At 43.6% G+C, this 15,932-nt stretch overlaps 1 protein-coding gene across 5 annotated transcripts; it reads right to left on the bottom strand.

Moving 5' to 3' along the window:
* Window positions 1–3,054: 3,054 nt before the first annotated feature.
* Window positions 3,055–14,813, bottom strand: LOC127544880 (adenylate kinase isoenzyme 1-like). Of its 5 annotated transcripts, XM_051971764.1 has the most exons (7): window positions 14,674–14,813; window positions 14,014–14,213; window positions 13,463–13,576; window positions 10,723–10,917; window positions 9,036–9,220; window positions 4,896–4,935; window positions 3,055–4,352 (listed from the first exon to the last, which is right to left on the bottom strand). In XM_051971764.1, exons 1-5 carry the CDS (start codon window positions 14,732–14,734, stop codon window positions 9,152–9,154), a joined length of 639 nt encoding a protein of 212 aa, XP_051827724.1. In that variant the 5' UTR covers window positions 14,735–14,813; the 3' UTR covers window positions 3,055–4,352; window positions 4,896–4,935; window positions 9,036–9,151. The 5 variants fall into 5 exon arrangements, 4 of the variants coding, with proteins under 4 accessions (XP_051827724.1, XP_051827723.1, XP_051827722.1 ...); XM_051971763.1 differs by lacking the exons at window positions 3,055–4,352; window positions 4,896–4,935 and adding an exon at window positions 5,786–5,953 and having other exon boundaries at window positions 14,674–14,812; XM_051971762.1 differs by lacking the exons at window positions 3,055–4,352; window positions 4,896–4,935 and adding an exon at window positions 7,300–7,436 and having other exon boundaries at window positions 14,674–14,812.
* Between the last annotated feature and the right edge of the window lie 1,119 nt (window positions 14,814–15,932).

Raw genomic sequence — 15,932 nt, forward strand, 5'->3', positions numbered from 1 at the left:
CATGATGCCCATCATCAGTGCCTGTGGTCCCACCTTGGTAAACCCTGATCAAGTCAAAGAAAAAATTTATGGAGATCTGGAGACCCTTGTCATCAGTGTGCCAAAAAAGGACAAACTTTAAAGGAAAATAATCATAATGATAATAAACAAATAAAATAAATAAGTCTGAGTGTTTTTTTTTTTTTTTTGCTGAGGCAATTGGGACTTGCCCAGGGTCACACAGCCAGGATGTGTTAAGTATCTGAGGTCAGATTTGAACTCAGGTCCTCCTGACTTCAGGGCTGGTGCTCTATCCACTGAGCTGCCCCTCAGAACAAAAATCTTAACAAGATGTTTGTAGAACTGACCAAGACCTTTGCTATTGTCAATAATTAAGGTTTATGGGAAATTATGTCAAAGTTTGGTTGCCTAGAAAAGCTCATTAGGATTGCACACCATTGCCACAATGGCATTATGCACAGGGTGGAACAAGGCTGGCTGCTTGCTCCTGTGCTTTTTTAGCGTGATGCTTTCAGCCATGTGCCTTCACTGAGGAATACTGCCTCGAGGTCAGCTGCCACACTGAGAGAAAATTCCCCTTGAAAAGGCTACAAGCAGGGAGTGTTAGCCCATGCTTTTTGATTTGCAGATGGTTGTACACTCAATGCAGCCTCTAAGATGAAATACAGCAAAGAATTCTCTGCTGCTTGTGCTGATTTTGGCCTAAAGGAGAGGTATTAGACTAACTGAAGGTCTGCAGAGCCACTGTGCTGAGCTCATTGTTGTGTGTCTGAGAAAGCTGGACAGTCTGCCAGCGTCCTGCCAGGAAACTGAACTGTTTCTTAGTAAGATTCTGAAGAACGCCTGAGTAGAGAAGATATCAGATCCTTTCTTAACTAAATTGTCACACTCTACTGCAGACAGCACATTTGGACTGACCACATTATTTGAATGCCAAATGTACACTTACCCAAAAGAGTATTTTGCTTTTCCTTCTTATTTAATTATAATTTTATTAATAAAATGTTTATTTTATTGCTTTTTAAATTCATCAAGTGTCCTTTTAGGACACTCGCATGTCTTTCTTAAGAACTTTGGAAGTGGATAACTTAGGAGGCCACTGGCACAGAACCTCCCAGCATAGTGTCCCCTCATCAGAGAAAATGTGCTCTGTGAGCAAAGCAGAATTTATTCAATTCAAAAGAAACTTGAGATGCACAAATTTAGAGAATCCACTCTAGATGTTCATATGGATTATTGTCTCTGATCTGTGGCAGAGAATTCTGAGCTCGTATTGGTCTGATCAGCCACAGTTGGAATATTATAACTTAACATAGTAATGTCATTTTGGTCTTCTTCAAGAATGAAGAACCAGGGGCAGCCAGATGGGGCAGTGGATAGAGCACCCACCCTGAAGTCAGAAGGACCAGAGTTCAAATCTGACCTCAGACACTTAATACTTCTTGGCTGTGTGACCTTGGGCAAGTCACTTAACTCCAATTGCCTCAGGAAAAAAGAAAAAAAAAAGAACCAGCCAGCATTAGAGGCTCTCCTGTGCTCTGAGAAATGAATGGACCAAGTAGCAGACTGACCCATTATGCTTGAATTAGGACTAGGCTTCTTGCCCATGATTGTGCCTAACAACCAGAGATGAGATAGAGAATCTTCACTAAAAAGGGCTTAGTTTACCCAATATTTCTTTTCTGGAGAGGCTTCACAGAACTTCTCAAATACTCTGAATTCTACACAGTTGTTAGATCAGTATTTTAATTCTAAGCATATAAATTATTCCATGTTGTGATGTCAATCAATCTTCTGCCCTTGACAGCACCAGGCAAATACAACTCCTTCAGTAATGATAGGAAAACTTGACCTTTAAGATAAAGGGGGATGAGTGGATAGAGAGGAGAACATGATATATTCAACTGGGGCTATACAGGGTAGAGTCCCATATTATTTTATCTTCAGGAATCATCCTTGTCTAAAGAAACATAGAAGAAAAATTAAGAGATTGGATAGGAAAAGCCTTTTAAATGATCACAGGTAGTGGTTATGTAAATATAAAAATATAAACCCTTTATTGTTCATTTGTCATCCATAGTCTGGTGCCCCACCCCCCCTTCTCATTTAAATGCTCCCTGGTGGCGGTACTATAGTCAATCTTCAAAGCAGCTGTTTCTCCATGTCACTGTAGCAAATGAACTAATTCTCTCTTTTTTTTAATTTTTTATTTTTAAACTAATTCTCTTAATGTCCTTATACCTATCTTTAGTCTTTCGTGTAGTTAGAAAAGTGAGAGGGCAAGTATGGACTAGGTCATGGTCTTAGTTCCACACAAGCAGCCATTTGTATAAAAGAGCCATTCCTAAGTTGAGTCAGAGAAAACTTTTCAATAGTCTTCCTGCATTTTTCTCTAGGACACTAGGGAAATAGATATGTGATCTTAGTGACTCATGAGTTCCCTTTAATGCTATATCCATTCATTCATTCCTGCCCATCCTGTGTGAATTTCATCCATGTCCCTCACCAAAGGTAGCCCACCCAACATACTGGGGGCCTTTCTTGATTTCTTGATTTCTCCTGACATTATGAGACTACAAGTGGAGACCTTTGCTTGTCCCCCTTACATTTCAGTCAGTTTTCTCTTTATATCATACAATTTCTTGATGACTTCCTCAAAGTACCTCATTGGTTACAGGTTGTAGGCAGCTCACATCACCACGGCTCTTTCTGTAGTCTTTCTGTGTAATGTCTATTTTTAGACAATAGTAGGCAATTTAGACAATAGGAGGCAATAGTATTGTGGGTCTCATTACTATAGAGTATATGATATTTCCTTGCAAAGGGTGATTGACTTTTCAATGAAGGATTGATCTAGTTAATCTCTGATTATGATGACCATTTTTATAATTAGTAATACCAGCTAGTATTTATATGGCACTTTGAGGTTTGGAAAGTGCTTTGCATATGTTATTTATTTGGGCAGGGAAGTAGAAACCAAGTGACCCCCATCTCTAGCTACTTAGATGACTTCTGTCTCCCTTCAAGAACCATCACAGCAAATCTTCAGAAGGCTGCAGAGCAAGTAGGAATGTGTCATATTTTATTTACTTGGATGGACTGAAAAGTGAACTGGAATCTTGGGAAGACTTTGGCACCATCATAATTAGTCATAATTATCCAGTTAAAAAATAAGAGTGCTACTCCAACAAATTTTGACCCTCACAATTCATCAGACCTTAGTTTCCTCTTCCTTAAAATGAAGGATTTATACTGATCTGTAAGACACTGTTCTGTATGTGTGTATCTATGTGTATAAAACATATGTGGGTGATAGATCTATTTATTTATCTACCTAATCTATGCTTCCATCTTGATAAAGCTAAATTGACAATGCTGTATTATAGAAATGGTAGAGAGTCCCTCGCCCTTGTATCATCTTTTTTTTTTTTTTTTCAGGATGGAAGATAGAAGAATGCATTCTCTAGCCTGGTTACAAATGGTGTCCTGGCCAATGGCCTGTCCTTTCTGGTAACCTGGCAACAGGCTTTCTCTTTGAGAATTCTTCCCAGTGATTGGAGCCCAGGCTGCTAATGGATGATTCTTCAGAGTTCTCAAGGAAAGGTTTTCATTGAGCATGTTCTAGTAAATTGTGAATTATTGAGAGATATGAGTGGTTCATCTATACAGTGTCATTTTGGAAGATCAGAGCAGCTAAAAACAATAGGAAAATAGAGCATTATGTGGTATAGCTTGACACGCATAAGGATGGAGGTACTGTTTGCTCTGTTGCATGCTGTTTCTATTTTCTCACTGAAAGGGCCGTTTCCATAGGAATAGGGCCGGTCAGTCTGGAGAAAAACATAAAATGATTTTCAGGAAAAGAAACAGAATTGGGATTGGAATCCAGAATTCCAGCCTCATCCATGAATTGCCATTTGCATAGTTATTCTTAGATGGTCTTTATTTCTTACAGACTTGCCCCCAACCCTTGTCCTGTATCCTCACGCCTGCAGACAGGAGCTCACTTCAGGAGGACTTAGGAACCTCCCCCAAAGTAGGATGCTTAGTGACTGATCACCTAGCTCTCCTTTTTTCAGACTTCTTTCTATTCCAGCTCCTGTTCTGACTCATTAGCTCTCTCCCCAACTCAACCACCTCCACAATCACAGATAAACTTGTTTAGGTGGGAAAACCTGAAAGTCATAAATCAAGACAGACCCTTCTTGAGGTACCAATGTTTAAAACTCATCATGGCCATCCTCTTGGACTCCTAGGATTCCCAAGACTCCTCAAATGCCTAGACACGCAAGGGACTCACTCTCCGGATCTTTTGAAGGTCTCAAGGTTACTTACAGTCTCCAATCTCCTATCTAAAATAAAAAGACACCCAAGTAAAGAGCTGAAACCTGTATTCATGGAATTATAGGTCAGCCTCCAAGGGAGAAGGCCCATGGCCTCTCCCCTTTATAGTACTGTTTTTTATCAGACACCATCAACAAAGGAGTAACACTGAGAGAGGAGCTGAGAGGGCAGCTAAAGGCTTTTGATAGTGCCTCCAATTTAGGTTTTAAAATAGCAACCAATCAAATTGCCATTTTCCATGAAGTACATGGCAAACCACTCCAGTATCTTAGCCAAGAAAATCCCAAATGGGGTCATGAAGAGGCAGACACGACTGAAAAGACTAAATAACAACAAGAATAACGTGGTGCATATCTGTAGAATACGCTCCAAATTCTCTCAATTCCATTACTCATTGTCACAACTCCCTCCTCTTCTATGGGGGGACTGCATCAGCCACTAGTGCATCCTGTGCAGACTTCAGAAGAACTGGGTCTATTGGACAGTCCCCTATGACAAAAGAATAAACACAAAAGAGAGTCCACAGACGGTTGTCTGCTGGCTACCCCTACCTGTCCGCTGTAAGCCGTCCAAGCCGTCCTGGTTGGAAAGCTGCCAGGGAAGAGAGATTGGTCTCTTGTAATGTTGGTATGTACCGTACGTTCAGTCTCTCCTATTTCATCAGGCCTTCTATCTTCAAAGGCAATTAGAGGGCTTTGCATAATAACATAATACTAACCTTGAGACATCATGGCCAAAATCAGTTTCGAAAATTCCCCAGGTTGGGTGGGTAGCAGACAGAAATGTGGGTTTAAAGGATGGGGCCTTCATTTGCCAGTCCTTTGATTTCATTTATTTTTGGCAAGAGAACAATGGCTACCTTGGGAAGGAGAAGGAGGCCACAATAGAGAAAGCACCTGTGGATATTTTTGTTTTGTGCTCTCTCTCTGCTTATTCTCACACTTTTTTCTATGTAAGCTTTTCCTCCAAAACTCAGGACTGTTTATGCTGAGCCGGTCATAGGAATCTCTGTCCCCAAAGCAAGCAAACAAAATCTCTTTTTAAAAATCTTTTCTTTTTCTCTCTCAGCCCTTTTTTCCCCCAGGGTTAAAACAATCTATTTTTTCTACGAGTGACATGTCACTACAACACCATCAGCCCTAACTTTTCAAAAGGAAATAAAAAAACCTTTTTTAAATTTAAGAATTTGAACATTACTTGTAGATGTTGAGGCTTCAGAAAAAAAAATATTGAATAGTATCTCCTTTGTACCATCCCAAAGTAACAAAGCCCATTGTAACCCTCTTAGTCTATTTTCTCCCTCATTTTCTCCTCTGTGAGTAGCAACACCCTCCCCCCATCCACCAGTTCTTAGGACTGGTCTGTTATATTTTGTCTGTTTTAGAGAAGACTGAAAATGAAAATAAAATGGGGGGACCTTTAAAGCATTTAAAAAATATGGTAATTTTTACTTTTTATTGCTTGTTTTGAACTTCACAAATAAATGAGAACAAAACTTCCCCCTGTGTCCGCTGTCTGCTGTCTGTGATCATAGGGTTTTGAAACGGATGTTGTTCAGTATAGATGTTGTAAAAAGCCTGATAATAGGGACTGGGAAAATATGCTCTTCCTGTTAAAAAAAAAGAGAGAGACACAGAGACAGAGAGGAGAAAGAATAGAGAAATAAAAACAGAGAGAGAAATAGAGAGACAGGAAGATACAGAAAGAGACAGAGGGGAAAAGGGAGGGGAAAAGAGAAGGAGAAAGGGAGAGAGAGAAAGAATAGAGAAATAAAAACAGAGACACAGAAATAAACAGGGAGATACAGAAAAAGACAGAGGGGAAGAGAGAAAAAGGGAGGAGAAAAGGGAAGGAGAGAAAGAAAGAGAGACAGATCAATAGAGATAGAGACAAAAGACAGAGACACAGACATGGAGACAAAGACAGAAAAAATAGAGGCAGATGAGGGAGATAGAGACAGAGAGAAAGAGTTTTCCATAGATTCACTTTTCTTCTCCTCTTTCTCTCCTTTTTTGCTTAAAAACAAACCCACCTTGTGTATGGCACTGCTGTTTTTGGAATGGGAGACAGTGCTACTTGGGGGTGGATGGGAGCAGGAGTGGAGCTCCATACCTCGTCTCCCTCACGCTTGTGTCCTTCTGTCCATTTTAGGAGCACCCAGAATCACCTGCCTGGTCTCCCTTTAGAATTCCTATTCAGTTATTTTCCTATACTAGACAATTGAGATATTGATTAATGCTTTGTACCCAATATTCCCGTGGCTTTTTTCTCCCAAGAGAACCTGTAACACTGCTTTTTCAGCAGAAACATCCCCAGATCTAAAGGAGTTGAGTTCAAATCTACTCCTTACTTCCTGGTTGACAGGAAACAAGTCATTTGTACTTGCTTTGCAGGAGGCTGGGATGACAGAATAGTTGGAAAATGCTCTGCAAAACTTCAGGTGTGATGGAAATGTCACCTGCTCATGTTTCCTTTCCTGGATCTTGAGTTTCCTCATCTGGAAAATGCTGTTAATGACTTCTCTACCAACCTTCTTCATGTGTTAGGAGTGAGAGTCAACGAAGTAATATTTACCCCCTTAAAACAGGCCCCTCCCCTAGTGAAATGGGGTATTTCACCAGTCAAGATTGCCCCATGGGCAGGATAGAGCACTGAAGGTTTCATAGAGGAAATAGTTTAAAACCTTGCCAAGAATCCTGAGACTTGTGGGATTTTGCCCTCTTAATCTAGCAAAAAAGCCTTTTATATTTCTGATCATAAAAGACATATATGCATATGTATATGTGTATCTATATTTATATGTATGTGTGTGTGCGTATTTCCTTAAGAAAGGAGACCAAACCAAACTATTTCTGTTCAAGAGACTGAGAAAGGGTTAAAAAATGTCCTCTCTCCAAATTTCCCTTCCCCATTGCTGGTCACTAGCTGGCATCAATTTATGATATGTTTCCTTACTAGGTTTAAGTTGTTTCTTTATTTTGATTTTGCTTTTTTCTTCACATAAAAGCTATGGTTGAACATAACATTTGTGGGTGGCCTGTTTGTTCATTAGTGGAATACATAGTGGGCTGATGGGAGATGCCAGCAGTTAGCTGAAATAAAAGTACAAAAAAAAAAAAAATCAGAAGAATCAATTCTGTTCTAGTGACCAGATCTTAGAACTTAGCATTTTAATGTATTTTTACTAGTAAGTGATAAATCTTCAAAACAGTGGGATTTTAAACTGAACTTTTCCCCGTGTACTAAAAAAGCAGGACAGTGAGAACTTGGGTAACTAGGACTAGACATCATCTGCCTTTCCTGTTTCATTCCCTAGAAATAAGCCTTTAAATAACACCTACTATGTGCCAGACATTGTGCTGTCTCCTCCCCTTTTTTTAAACTAAAAATTATCTCATTTGATCCTCACAACAACTCTGCAAGGTAGGTACTATTATTATCCCCACTTTATAGCTGAGGAAACTGAGGCAGACAGAAGTTAAGTGACTTGCCCAGAGTCATACAGGGAGTAAGTATTTGAGGCCAGATTTGAAATCAGGTCTTCCTGACTCCAGGATTGCATCACCAGCTGCCCTTAAGAGAGAGAGAAGGGAGTGATGGGGAAAGAGGTGAGGAGAGTGACAGAGACAGAGAGAAACACACAGAGACAGAAGGTGATAGAGACAGAAAGAAACAGAAACAAGAGAGAAAGAAAAAGGAGGAGCAGGAGGAGGAGAGAGAGGGGGTAAGGGAGGGCAGAGAAAGAGAAATGGAGGAGAGAGATTTGAGGAGAATGAAAGCTCAACCCTCCAAGGAGACACAGTGTAGTCTTGAGGAGAAGGGAGATGTGAGTACAAGTCAGCCAGCTTTGCTTTTCAGGGTATCAGCTATTAGTTTATATGAGTATCCTGGGGTTTAGGGCTGGATTTTACAGAGGGAATTGAGCACCCCGGGAGGCTGTGACTTATCCACAGTGGCCCAGAGCTGATAGTCAAACTCTGGTCTTCTGAAAAGTTATTATTCTTCCCATTGTACCACACAGACTCCTCTCTCTAGGCCCCCATCTCTGTCCTCCAAGGATGGGAAAGAACTGGGTCCCTTCTCTATAGCCCTGTAGGACTCATAATGCCCTTTCTTCATGACAACCCCTGGAAGTATTAGATGGCACAAGAATTATATTAGCGCTGTTTTATAGTTGAGGAAAAAGGCTCCACAGGTCGCTGGGCTTGCCCAGGCTCACGCAGCTAGCAGGCATCTGAATCCTGATTTAAACCCAGGTCGCCCAGTCTCCCCGGCTGGCACTTGTCCAACTGCCCATTGCTGCCCATAACATCTTATAGGGAGAGACAATCAGTGAGACAATGTGTCCAGGGGCGCCCCGTAAGTAAGAATTTGAAGATGGGATTGGAATCCAATTTTCTTGTCTCCACTACTCTATTCCACTACTCTCAGCTGCCTTCTGATAATTCTGATCAAGAACTGAACAAGAAAATAAATCATGGGTTATCAGAACTGGAAGGGAGTACTCCTGAAACAGACCCACAGAGGGGCGGTGACTGGGACCCCAAAAGAGTGGCAGGACCAGCCCTTGGAGACTTGGCCCATCCCTGGCTAACGTGGATGTTTTAGGTGATTCTCAGGGGACACAGGTCTGGCCCATTGCGTTTCTTGACTTTGCTGTACAGGGGTATCCCAGGCCCCCTCCTTTTTACCTCATGGAGGGCCCCAGGAAGTGTCTCTTGGTAATGCTGAGGCTCTGGGCTGTCCTGGCGGTGTAGCATCTTGGAGCTGTGGACCTCCAGTGAGGGTGGGGGGAGAGCTTCTGGTTCTACTGCAGACTGTCAATGACGGAACAGCATTTGGCAAAGATATTTTCTGCAGCGTCTTCTGCCAGGATCTGAAGGAGTGTTAGGTATAGAGGGGGAAGGGTCAGCCCCAGGCCAGGGGAGGAGGGACCCCTGTTTCTTACTTCCCGCCAAGTGCATCACTACCACCAGCCCATACTCAGAAATGGGGATTACTTGTCATGGGAGGCAGAGCTTTCAGGGACGTCAGATATCAACCCCATTCATTTTTCAGATAAGGAAACTGAGAAATCTCAAGATCACATGAGCACAACAAATTTGAGAGTCAGGATCTGAATCCAAGTTGCTCTGACTTCAAATGCAGGCCCCATTCAACTACATCATTATTTTCTGCTTTAAGGAAACCTGACATCTAAAAATGCCATTTCCTTCAACATCAGAGGTGGAAGCTAGATCTGTCTCCCCTGCTCTAGGCTGCTTTCTGGTAATTCTGATCAAAATCTAAAGAAGATATCATGCAGTTTATGATCTGCTAATAAGATTAGCAGTAATCACCTCTCATTGGCTATAAAATTAAATAGTAATTTTCTATTTTAAAACGGCTGAAGAGGAGAATAAATCATGGGATATCAGAACTGGAAACGAGCACCCTTAAAACAGACCTTCAGAGGGGGTGGTGACTTGGACTCAAATGGCAACCCATCCCTGGCTAATGTGGGTATTTTAGGGTACCCATAATTGCTCATGATTCTCAGGGGACAAGAGTCTATTCCCTTTTCCATTTTTCAAATGGAAAAAAATGAGTCATTGAAAAGGAAAGTCCCAGAACTAGGAAAAATGAGTTGAAATTGCAAGTGGACAAATTTAAGTTTGAGGTATTGAAAAACTACCACATAATTAGAGCTATCTTAGAATGGGATGCTCAGACCAGTGACTTGTGCCTCACTAACAATAGCTAATAATAATAAGCATTTGTATAGCACTTACTATGTGCCAGACACTTTATTGTCTATCATCCTCCTCACATTGTCCCCCACTTTGCAGATGAGGTACCGAGGCAAACGGAGGTCGAGGGGCTTGCCTGCAAGGAGTCTGCCTCCAAGCCCAACCTGGATGGCATTTTTCAGGCTGGTTGGGGTTCAGGAGAGGTTGAGCTGGGCCTTGGGGTCCCCTCCCTTCCAACTTAAGATTCTATGACTCAGACTAATGGAGCTAGAAGGAATTTAGATCACAGAATGTAGAATGTTAAGAGTTGGGGGAACCTTAGCTCATAGAACACAGAATGCCGGAGCACAGAGGGAACTTGGACATCATCCAGCCCGCCCCCCCTTATCTTACAATCTTGAAAGGAAAAGCTTCAAAGAGGGAAAATGGTTTGCTTTAGGTCACGAACCAAGTGGCCGAGCCACTATTGAGCCCAGTCCTGGGGCTGGGATCTTTCGGTTTGCTTCTTACTGTGCTGCCATCCAGACTTCCCTGTAAATGGAAGCAGAGACCCTCCCCTTTTCCTCTGCCCTCTCCCAGCTGGGATCATTTCGCTCCCCCCCCCCCTTTTACAGGTGAAGGCCTGAGCACAGGCCGTAGGAGCACCTACATTCCGGAGAAGGTTTTTCTGCTGGTAGAAAGCCAGGATGGGCTCGCACAGGGTGTAATGGGTCTCCAGCCGCTGGCGTACAATGTCCTCAGCATCGTCCTCACGGTGCTCTTCCTGGCCTCGAAGCAACACCCGGTGAATCATGGTCTCCGTGGAGCAGTCGAAGACAATGACGATGTTGGGGGAGCGGCCCACCTGGTGGGGTGAGGCAAGGGAAGAGGCTGCAGGGGTTCCCCCCCTCCCCATCCCCCCGCCAGTCTCAGAGACGCTGACTGAGAGAGCAGCGAGGGCCTAGCTAGCAGTAGTTATGAAGAGGGTAGATGGGCCTTCCAAGAGTCAGGGGCCTGTCTTTGGAGGTGCTCAAGAGGAGAATGGATGGCCATGCTTGGGGATGTCGGAGGGAACGGCCCTACTTGTTGGCTCACTCACACATGAAAAATCAGTAATAATAATGGTGATGAGTAGTAACATTTACATAGTGTTTATTAGGCTCCAGGCCCTGTGCTCTAAGCTTCTGATCCAAAATGGCACCTGGGAGGCAGGTGCTATTATCCCATTTTACAGATGAGGTAACTGAGGTAAACAGAGACTTAATAACTTGCCCAGAGTCACAGAAGTAGTAAAAATCCAAATTAACCTTTTTGAGTAGGTTTTGTTGAGGGGGGAGGGTTTCTTTGTATTTTTAACTCTGAGACTCCTTCTGTGAATGTCAAAGGAAGAGTAGTGGACAAGGAATCAGAAGGTCTGGGTTCAAAACCCAAACTTTCCCTTTCTGGGCTTCAGTTTCTGCATTTGTAAAATGATTAGATTTGAGCTAAATGATCTTTTAGGTCTCTCTTATCTCAAAAAACTATGAAACACATGCCTGTGTGACCTTTATAAGTCACTTACCTCAAACTTTGTGGGCCCTGGTTTTCCATTTGTAAAATGGGAATAAAATGGGAATCTCCCCAAAAAAATCCTATTAAGAAAATGTTCTGTAAACTGCAGAACACTACAAATAAGTATTGCTATTACTGTTATTATAGGTAATATCAAAAATCAAGTTTTTATAGCAACTTTTACAAAGTGTATTTTTTTTCTATAATAACTCTGTGTGATAAGTTGTGTCTCCATTTTTAAAGAGCGGGGAAAGTTATGTTTTTATGGGAGGAAAGTTGGCAAAGTTGATGAGAGTGTTGGCCCTAGAGTCAGGAGGACCTGAGTTCAAATCCAGCTTCAGATACTCACTAGCTATGTGACCCTAGGCAATTACTTAACCCTGTTTGCCTCAGTTTCCTCATTTGTAAAAATGAGCCAGACAAGGAAATGGCAAAATTACTCCAGTGTGTCTGCCAAGAAAAATCCCAAATAGGGTCACGAAGAGTCAGACATGACTTAGACTCAAAAGCAAACTTATGTTTAAAGAAACTAAGCAATTTACCACGAGGTCTTCTGCTGACCAATTTTTTCTTTGCTTTTTAAAAATTCATTGTTGCAAAGCATAGATTTGGAAATAAAAGTGATAAACAAAAGCTATCTGGTTTTTTTAATTGCCCAAGACCACATCATGGTCCTGGTTTCTTAATTCCAAGGCTCTGAATCTAATTTTTTTTTCTTTAGAAATTGAACCCAAATTTGTTGCATTTTGCTTCATTTTCATCACTTTAGATCTGGAGGAGATCCTAGAGATCATGGAGTCCAACTGGCTCGTTTTACAGATGGGAACACTGAGGCTGTGAGACAGAAGGCAATATTTGCCTGCCATTACACAGGTCCTAAGGGGGCACAGACTCTCACTCCAAATTCACTGGGTCTTTCTAGCACACTGCACTGCCTTTCCAAAGATCACCTTTCTCCCTGTTTTCAACTCATTCAACCAAGCATTCTCTGCCACCGTTTTCCAGTCCCTCCTAATTCCAATGCCTTCCCTCTGTTGATTCCATCCGGTATCTTGTGATTTTTGCTTGCTTGTTTGTACCTGTTTGTTGGCATGTTGTCTCCCTTTATATTATGAGCTCCTTGAGAAAAGGAACACCGCAGGCACTTAATAAATACTGGAAAGACTGCTGGAGGACTCCAAAGAATAAAAGGATCTTTCCGTTTTGCAATTCCCTGTTCTTTGACCCGAAATAGGAAGAGTCTGCGCCGGCTGCATCTGCACGGCCTGGTTCAGGTCCTCAGCCACCTGGATGACTCGCCCCTTCTTCCCTCCACTTCCTGTCCCAGACCCCATAAAGGTGATTTCTCTAGAACACAGCAGGTCTTGACCCCATTGGGGTTATTAGATTGTGATTTATTATCAGTAAATGTTTGATTTACAGGCCTATTTTATGTACCTATATACCTGAGGGTCATGTAAACATTTCTTGAGCAAGAAGGGAGTGGAAAAAGTTTAAGAAGCCCCGCTTTAGGGGCAGCTCGGTGGCGCCGTGGGTAGGGCACCAGCCCTGAAGTTCGGAGGCCCTGAGTCAACTCTGGCCTCAGACACTTAGCACTTCCTGTCTGTGTGACCCTGGGCAAGTCACTTAACCCCAACTGTCTCAGCAAAAAAAAAAAAAAAAAAAAAAGGCGGCGGCGGCCCTGCTCTGGAAGGGAGGAGGAGGGAGGGAGATGGCCGGACCCTGCGCTCCTGCCTGGCGGGTGGGAAGGAGGTGTCCGCTGGAATCTCGGGTTTCCTCAGGGCGGTTACAGTCGGGGGTGGGAGGTGGGCCGAGAAGATGGCTGAGCTGGCGAAGGCTGGGAGGAAGCAGACACTTACAATGCGCTCAAACTCCTTGGCTTGGCTGAGCTCCCGAGGGAATCCATCTATGAGAAAGCCCTTGCTGTTTGGGCGGGACAACATGTTGTCACTCACCATGTCCAGAATCACACCCTGCGGGGCAGAGACTGGGCATTAGGGAGGCCACGTGGGTCCTGCACTAACTTGCTAAGGGGACTTTGGGAGCTTTGCTGTCATGGGAACCACGGCGTTTACAGCTGGGAAAACTGAGACCTAGCGCCCCGGTGCTGGACTCCAGTGTCACAATTTAAAGGAGATTTAAACAATCTGACTGCTCCACACCCGGCTCTTTCCACAGCTGCTTCAGTCATATCTGGAAAATGGACCTGGTTTCCCACCCCATGCAATTAGCTACCCAGGCCCAAGGACACAATCGCTCAAATCTGTGAAATGGGTATAATGGCCCGTTCCGTTCCTATGGGCCAGAGAAGAGCCCTTTGAAATGCCGTGAGGAAGGACTCGGGCCAACCCTCTAAGCTCTGGCCACAAAGGCAGAGCTGTGGGGAGCAGGGGAGACGTTAGGTGCTCACCGTGGGCACCAGCAGGCCCTTCAGCATGATGTCCCGGATCAGCTGGCCCCGCACAGTCGCCTGATTTGCCTCCTCCCTCAAAAGCTCCCCAAGGCCCACGTGGCAGAAGCCGTACTTGGCTGCCATGTTCTCACATTGTGTCCCCTTGCCACAGCCTGGTCCCCCCATTACGAAGATGATCCGATAGGACTTGAGCAGATCTGGGGAGGGGGAGGAAGAAGGTAAGCTGGCCTGTGTATGCAGTTGGCACATATATGTGCATGCTTACTCTTGTGCTTGCTGCATACAGAATGTGGGTGCCACCTTCTGTTACAGAATCATACCATGTAGAGCTGGCGGGGATCATATGGTCTCATACAGTGAGAAAACTAAGACTTAGTCTTTGCCAAAGATTTAAACCCAGGCCTTCTGACTGCAAGGCTGGCACTGTCCACCAACTCACGGGTTTACATTGGCAAGGAGGGAGGACCCCTAAACAAGGAAGAGGGAGGAAGGCTCCAAGTGGTGTCCCTTCGACTTTTCTCCCCATGGCTTCTCCCCCAACCCCTCAAGGAAAGGCACCGGGTTTTCTGCCTGGATTCTGGCCCCCTCCGCTCGGCCACGGGCGTGTGGGTAGGGTAGGGGGGAGCTGGACCCCCAGAAGGGTGCCTAGAGATTTACCCTTCTGCTGAGGCCTCAGGGGTTTTCCCACCTGGGGCAGCTTGGAATGGCATCTGCCCATCTTCCCAGTAGCCCTGGGGGCTTAATGACCCTGCCCACCAACTTCTCCCTCCTGGATCTTGTACTTCCAGAACCCCTTTGGTCCTAACTCAGCATTTTTCTCCCTCTTTACCCTCCCACCCCTGCTCCCCTAGCTTTCTGATGTCATAAGGAACTCTGGGGCCCCTACTATTGCCCTTACCTTGGGTGGGGAGGGAAAGGAGACATACATGGGCCAGGAAAAGAGAGTAGCATTGGACTCTGGGAGCCAACACAGAATCTGGACGAAATCTTAGAGATAATTTAATCCGGGAGTTCCAAACCCTATTTGTGTCAAGGAGCAGTCTGGTAAAAGCTATGGATCTCTTTTCAGAAAAATGTTTATATGCAAATACACACATATATAGACATGCATTCATGTGTGTATGTCTATGTGTTTGTGTTTATATATGTAGGTGTGTGTATAGATATACATGAATTATATTGAAATAGTTACCTATTTTTTTTTTAAGTTCATGTACCTTGAGTTAAGAATTCCTAACATAGTCTTACCTTTTGTTTTTCAGATAGGGAAACTGAGGTACAGAGAGTCAAAGTGACTTGCTCAAGTCCAAAGACACACAAGCTTAGTGGGGCAAGGAGTCTGGGGTCCAAGCCAGGTCTTTTGATTACAAATCCAATGGTCCTTCCTCCATACTTCTTCATCCAAAGTGTGATCTCTGTATTCAGTGCCTTAGAGAAAATGAATTTCCATGATCTCCCATATCTGGGTTCATTTAAATCTCTGTTGACATCTGAGCTATAGGTCAGGTTTTGTTCTGCTTTTACTAATAGGTTCAAAAATAATTACAGAAGACAAAGTCAAAGAAGACAACTCTGGCTCTTCTCTCCACCACTGTTCCTGCTGAACACCACTGTATGCCTTTTTTCCCCCCGCTCCTCCTATCTGTCTCCCCCAAATATCTCCATCTCTCTCTTATTCACAAGGCCTCAGAGATAGACAGCAATGTGCAAGAATGTTTGTGGCCAGAAACTGGAAACTGAGAGGATGCCCATCAATTGGAGATTGGTTGGGTAAATTGTGGCATATGAATATTATGGGATATTATTGTTCTGTAAGAAATGACCAGCAGGATGAATACAGAGAAGACTGGCGAGACTTACATGAACTGATGCTAAGTGAAATGAGCAAAACCAGGAGATCATTATACTTGGCAACA

Source organism: Antechinus flavipes, chromosome 1, assembly GCF_016432865.1.
Source record: "Antechinus flavipes isolate AdamAnt ecotype Samford, QLD, Australia chromosome 1, AdamAnt_v2, whole genome shotgun sequence".
NCBI lineage: Eukaryota > Metazoa > Chordata > Mammalia > Dasyuromorphia > Dasyuridae > Antechinus > Antechinus flavipes.

What these genes read in the sequence shown, in the direction of transcription:
- LOC127544880 (XM_051971764.1), bottom strand. Translation starts at nt 14,734, where the DNA reads ATGGGCAGATGCCATTCCAAGCTGCCCCAGGTGGGAAAACCCCTGAGG. An exon ending in CCTGAGGCCTCAGCAGAAGG is followed by an intron (nt 14,214 to 14,673) that starts GTAAATCTCTAG and finishes CCCCCTCCCCAG; the next exon opens with ATCTGCTCAAGTCCTATCGG. An exon ending in AGAAAAACCTTCTCCGGAAT is followed by an intron (nt 9,221 to 10,722) that starts GTAGGTGCTCCT and finishes ACACTCCTTCAG; the next exon opens with ATCCTGGCAGAAGACGCTGC.